The sequence below is a fragment of the Lactuca saligna genome, chromosome 9 (assembly GCF_052625555.1).
Source record: "Lactuca saligna cultivar CGN05327 chromosome 9, ASM5262555v1, whole genome shotgun sequence".
NCBI lineage: Eukaryota > Viridiplantae > Streptophyta > Magnoliopsida > Asterales > Asteraceae > Lactuca > Lactuca saligna.
The window spans coordinates 38,494,711-38,501,907 of record NC_136425.1 but is presented as its reverse complement, the minus strand read 5'-3'; the positions used below and the strand labels follow the sequence as shown (position 1 = coordinate 38,501,907).

General features: G+C 36.2%; 1 protein-coding gene across 1 annotated transcript; it reads right to left on the bottom strand.

Moving 5' to 3' along the window:
* On the bottom strand, window positions 1–435 carry LOC145016228 (uncharacterized). The gene has a single exon (XM_078974611.1). The coding sequence runs from the start codon at window positions 433–435 to the stop codon at window positions 1–3; it is 435 nt and encodes a 144-aa protein (XP_078830737.1).
* Window positions 436–7,197: the final 6,762 nt, after the last annotated feature.

Sequence of the window (7,197 nt, the reverse complement as noted above, 5' to 3'; positions counted from 1 at the left end):
TCAAATGGTAAAACACTCATCTTTGATGCAAGAGTGATAAAATATCTCAAGTTGTCCTTCAAGATCTATCAAATCTGAATCATCAAAGTCATACTTGTACAACTTAGCCAACTTCAACAACTTTAATTTGTCAAATTGTACAAATGAATCATAAGGGCTCAAAGCACCCATGTATTCTAGTAACTGGGTGCTTGTTTCACTAAATCGATCCCGGTATTGTGTATGTTGCATATCCACCACTGTGTTGAAGATTTCAACCTCAAAATGAAATCTTTTGGTCTTTGTGGTCGTACAGTTTCTCGCACCAACATAAAAATCCTCCATTTCCAAAGTAGCAATATTATGTGTTTGATAAAAAGTGGATACCTTTGGCAAAATGTTAGCAAACCTCGTGTCTCTTAAAGATGGCAATGCGTCCATTGTCCCTCTAACCATCGAAGCCGCTTCTAAAATGTCTAGATCTTTTTTTGAAGTTTCTTTGATAATGTACCCATGAGACGTAAAATGTCATACATCATATATAAGAAAAACACGAACTCATAAGATTTAAAATATGCTAAGATTCCGGACGCTTGTTGACGGTTTGCCAATGACCCTCCATCCACTTTCACAAATTCTAAAACTAAAAAAACATCCACAAACAACTTCATCAAACTTGTGAGTTTGTTGAAATGTGAACCCCATCTTCTATCTCCCGCTCGAACAAGTGTAATCTCTTGATTTAACCCTCTCCCGGTTTCAAGTTCACCACTACTGTGACATCCCCAAAATCACAGCCAGAAAAGACCGGTTTCATTTATGCTTTTAAAATAATTTCAGAGTAAATCCATTAATTTAAAAGAGTTGCGGAATTTGTTCCCAAAACAATACATGATAAAATAAGGTTTATCAAAACATTTCTTTAAAGAAATGTATTTTCATTATATATCAAAACTCAGGATGTCATGTTCCGATACAGACACAAAAGCATAAACAATAAAACATAGACCTTACACAGTTATATACAACTACTGGTCTATAAACAAAAACATCTTCATAAGTTCCCCAACTTATCCTCTTACGCCACTACCTGTAATACAAAGAAACTGATTGGGTCAGGCTTGGGAGTCTGGTGAGCATATAGGGTTTTTCAACCCACAATAAATAGTAATATTTAATTTCACCAACCAACAATAACCTGAATACCCATTCCCGTTATCCTCACTTTACATCCCTATGACAACAACTATTACAAGGGACCTAATCTAGGATTTTCATTGGGACGGACACTACTGCAAAGGGGTTTCCTCAGTAATGAATGTCCTAAGGCAACCATGAGGGGGATAGAATACATCAAATGAACACCCAAGTTCACTACACCTACAGGTTATGAGCCTGCCAGCGTTCCACTGAACTGTCTAGAAAAGTCTGTGGTCGTCATCCATATTTTGTTGGACGACTAGATCACAATCACATCAAGACCTCTCATCATTTTATTTCATCACCCACCAACTGTTTACCCATGTTCTACCCAACATATTAGTAGATAAAAATACATATATTTATATACAGCTTAAAACCTGTACAAATCATTCATTCGTCTATTACTTCAAATAAACAAATAATATATAAACACATAGCACATATTTTATAGAGAATAATTCATATCTATGTGTTAGAAGAAAGCAGCTACACACTCACTTGATAAGACGATGATCGGACAACACCTCGTCTCTTAAAACAATCGTTTCCGATAAACCCGAGATATCTTCACACACCGGGCTTCTCGCGGGCAGAGCTTCAGCTCGGAAACTCTTTTTTTCTCGGGATCTTCGGAGCTTCGGGAATTGCTTCGGGAGTATATCTTGCACATAAATCGAGGTAATATGGGCAAGAGAGAAGAATTTGAGCAACTAAACTAGGCTGACCTTGTGTTCTATTTATAGGGTGTTGAGCATCGGATTACGCTGGGCGTAATCCCAGAGTATGCGGGGCGTACTCCCTCTACAAGCATTGCGTTGGGCGTACACCGTGTACGTTGGGCGTACTGGCTCGTCGACATGTATGATGGGCGTACTCTTCAAGTACGTTGGGCGTACTAAGCGGATCATATCGGATGCGTCATGGTCTCGGACCCGAGACACTCGAGTGATGGAGTAGGGCGACGTGGCCCAATTCAGTCCATGAATCATAAGTACGCTGGGCGTACTCCCATTTCTCAAACTTCAAAAATTCGTATATTTCACGTATAAGCTCCATTTTTTACGTTCTTTATATCCACGCGTAGGTGAGACTATGCTCTACAACTTTCATTTAGACTCAGTTGGCTAATTTTGACTTTATTTTTATTATCATATTTTTAACAGTCCGAGACAGTAAAAGTCCGTTAAAAATTCATAACTTCTTCATCTGATGTCCATTTTCACCTGTCTTTTCACCGTTGAGCTACTATTAACAAGATCTTCGATTCTCATTTAGATTGTTTCGGCTATAAATCACTCGATCTAAAATTCGAGTTTCGGGCTGCATACTGCTAAGTCAGAACTTAGAAAAATCATAACTTCCTCATACGAAGTCAGATTTAGACGTTCTTTTTATGCACACTCTCGGTTTAACATATTCTACAACTTTTGTTTAGATTACTAAGGCTAAATATCATTCTATTGTAAATTCACTATTTATGGCACACAGTGTCGTACCGGATCTGTCGCGAAACGTCGACAGGTCATAACTTCTTCGTTATAACTCGGATTTCGGCATTCTTTATATATCCGGAACCCTTGTCACGACCACCACAACTTCCTTCATAGATATTGGGCTTATCTAATATTTTATTATTACACTTATTTTTTTTATTCTTAATTCATTTAAGCAATAAACACATAATACTCAAATTATACATTTCTATTACTTCAAAATGAGTTACAAAGGTTAACCTAGACTATTACATCAACGTTAATGCCTAGCCCAGAAACACGGGCGTTACAACTACACAAGCCTTTTGCACCCTTTTTCTTGCTTGTTCTCGTAGTAAGTCTTTTCGTTTACACGAGGCACAAACTGTTGGATTAGTGTCTAACTCCATAACTATTTTGGTATGTACTTGACCCGATTATGAGCATGGTCCTTTTGGGTTGCCTTCACCATAGCAATATGTAGGATGATTTAAGGAGAGAAAGGTTTAAATATGATTTATTGATATATTATGAGAATAATATATTAAAGGAGAAATCATATTGTTTAATTAATATTAGTCAAGAATTAATTGATAATTAATTTTGTGGCTAAAAGAGATTAGTTAAACTTAGGGGACTGAAGTTGTAATTATAAGATAATTCAAATTGGGCTATGGATCACCTAATAATATATAGGTTGGACGAATTCTATGGGAAGCCCATTAGAAATCATCCAAGGGATATGTTTAAGGAGTCCATGGGCTGCTTAGGGCCTAAGCAGTCAGATTAGGGTTTCCTAGTTGTAAACCCTAATAGCCTACATGTATAAAAAGGGCCCCTATGCCCCAAAAACGTGGACAAGTCTTCCATTAGGGTTTCCAGCCGTTTTTGGGCAGCCTCTCTTCTTCTCCTCTTCATCCAAGTTGTATATGGTGTTTGTGACTCCATTAGAGGTGCAACACTTGAGGCACTAAGCTTTCTAAGGCCAATTCAAGCAAGGAATTGATTGTTATTGCTATATAACAATCAAAGGTAATTCTATAAACCCTAATTCAGTTTATAATATGTTAGATCTAAGTTTATTAGTCTTGGATTCAAAGCATGTACAATAGAGAAACCTAGATCCAAGCATTAGGGTTTGTATGAGCACATAGGATTGTTCTTATGCCTAAAACCCATCAGTGGTATCAGAGCCTTGATTGGTTTCAGTTGTATGTGATGCTTAACTGCTTTATTTGCTGGAAAATCGATTTTGGCCTCTGCCCGACCTGACTCGGCGAGTCAGTGGAGAACTCGGCGAGTCTGTCCCTGACTCGGCGAGTCCAGGGGTCAGACAGAGGGAATTCCGGGTTTTTGCTGCTGTTTTGACTTGGATTTGATACCTAATTCGTTTTTTTGAAGTTAAAATCCGATTTTTATCTTAAATTAGTGATTATCCTTGCCAAAACAATAGATAATTTCAAATCTTTTAAATATTGGTTGTTTATATGATAAATATGGATTATTTCAAATTATTTGGTAATTATCTAGTGACTAAAATAAGATTAGGTCAAATATAGATAATTGAAAAATTAATTGTTTAATTTGAATTATTTGTTATTTGATCCCTTACGTTTTGAAAAGTTTCAAAACTTGTCCTCAAGTTTTGGAATTTAAATTTTTCATTAAAAGGTTTAATTTTGAAATGTTAAATTCTAAAACCCTAGTAATTTGAAAAAGTTCAAATCACACCCTTATGATTTATTAATTAATTAAAGTGTATAATTAAAAGTGATTTAATAAACCCATAAAGTTTTGGTTTACATTTAATTAAATTAAAAGTATAATTTTACTAAATTAAACCACCTAGTATTTTAAAAGTGTAAAATACACCCTATACTATATATAACATTAAAAGTCTAATATTATATATATATGTATGAGTAAACAGTCAGTCTTACCGTCAGTAGGCCTCATTCACGAAGCTGGTCTATAAGGGGTGTTTAAGGAAATTGTCTATAAAATGGCGATTGAATGGGTATCCACTCTTACCCACCGCACTCTTGACTAGTGGAGGGTCGTTAGCCGAACGGATAGGATAGGACAGAAACCTTCCATTATAAGTATAATGAAGTACAAAGTAACTAAATGCTTTTACAAATTCCCAAATCATAGTTACTTTAGGAAAAATGTGAAATTGTATGCTAACCCATGTAATTACACTTCGTACCCTTGTCAAACGTTAGTGGAGCGTGTGTGGTTAACCGGCACACTAATTTGGGGATGACATTGGTGGCGAAGGGTGGCTCGATGCTTATCATAGATCAATGGAGCGTGTGTGGCTAACCGGCACATTGATTAGATGATTGTAGCATTGGGCGCACCACGTGATTCGTATGGTTATTCACACCTTGTTTGTGATCCTCGGCATCCCAGTCACAAATAGTAGGACATAATCGAGATTAAACATGCCATTGAAAGGTTCAATGAATCTCAAAAGATCTAGGAGTTTCAATTCATTTAAAACTTAACTTCCTTTCGTTTTTCATGGTGGAAATTGGTAAATCGTCATTTACCTACCTTCAAATATTCTGCAACTAGATTACGGCATCCCTCTTCTAGGTTGTAGAGTATTATGTTGGATCCTAGCTTGATGTTTCATTTGGGTGTTGCATCAAGAATTCTAATCAACTTAACTTGAATTTTCTCCCGTTTTGTAGATGTCTGAATCTTACAATGGTCTTCCCAAACCCTTTGGAACAAGCCTTCCAAATGAAGATGACATTCCGAGATACGATCGAGGAAATGAGAGTCATGCTTCACTTCCTCCACCTCCTCCAATTATTCTCCCTGACCCACAAGTTCAAAGGCTTGAAAATTTTAAACTCACTCAAGCCCTTTTGGCAAGTAAACACGAAGATGGGAAACCTGTGTGTGCACACATCTTAGAGATGAAGTCACACATTGATAGGTTAAGCATGTTGGGTGTCGAGATTTCAAGCGAGTTGGCTGTTCAGTTACTTCCTGAATCATATAGTGATTTCGTTAGAGAGTACTATATGATGGACCACGACGTGACCCTAATTGATCTCACCTATTTGCTTATAGCTGCTGAATCAGCAATGATTTGGCGTGCTGGTCAAGCAAATTTGTCTAGTGAATCAAACTCCCAAACTTCAATAGACACTGGCAACATTGGAAGTCCAGAAAGAACTAAGCCTGTGATTGTCCGATGTGCTGTGCCAAAGGAGTCCATTTGCTTTTATTGCCAAGAGAAGGGGCATTGGAGACGAAGCTGCCCTAACTACCTGAAAGATCTAAGAGATGGGAGAGTCAAGATGTATGGCTCTACTCTAGGTAAAATCCATTATCTAACTCTTTTGAGTTCCTATTCTAGATTCTTAATACATGATGTGATAAGATTACATTTTGATGTTTTGTAGGATCGAAGAAAAGAGAGGAAGCTTGAGGGAAGAAGTGAGCTGAATCTAATCATGAAGAAATGGATTTTGATCGCATTACTTGATGAATGGATTCTTGAGCTACTACTTGGAGTTAGAATAGATTGTTAAGAAATATGTAATAACATAGTTTTTCAATTGAATTGCATTGTAAGGACAAATTTTTTCCGCAATAAAATGAATTTTGACTTTATCTTATTTATTTATCCTTGCAATGGCATGTATGAAAGAATTAATGTTTGAATGTTTCTATTATTAGCAATAATGGATTTGATTCTTAATTGTGTTATTTGTGGAAATGTCAAAAGTTTACCAAATAGGGAGAGTTTCTCATCGCCCAAGTTTCAATTGGACAGAAACTTGGAATCATGCAATGTGCATTGTATGATGAATGAAAAACTTTCACATTTAGGAAACTTAGACTAATTCTTTGGCAAAGTGTCAATTGAAGGACTAGGAGATCGAGTACACTAGGTCGTACGTTGATCAAGTCTACCACAAGAGTGACAAAGATATTCGTCATGATTTACTAAAGTTTAGTAAATATGGTTATACTTATAAGATTGAGTATAATTCTGAGTTAACTGAAATAGTTTCAATCAATAGCAGAACGAATAAGAAGAATCAAGAAGGCAGAAAGATAAAAGTTTCTCCATTCTAAGAAGAAGGGAGAGTACCTTTTATTGTGTTTTATGATGAAGTCTTAATGATTAAGAACCATATCTCAATTGATCCTCTAAGTGAGTCTTAGTGCATTTGCATGTCTAAAAAGAGGAATCAAGTATTGTAGAAATGGTTAAATCAATAAGTCAATCATACTTCGTTCCAATATCAAGTCTTAGAGTCAAGATTGTGACATTGAGTGAAAAGTCTTAAGTAGGTTTATAACACTCATCAAATGTGGAATTTGGAAAAAGTTTTCTTATTCTTGCACATTTGAAATTGGTAAGTTGTGTTGTCTTGGATAAGACAAAGACCAACTAGGACCAATTATGTGAAGTGTTTTGTCTTGATAAGAACTACACTAACTCTTGAATATTTGCTTTGTCAAGAAATGTTTCTTGACAAGAGAATCTTATATGTCAAAGAGTCAGTGGGAGTCT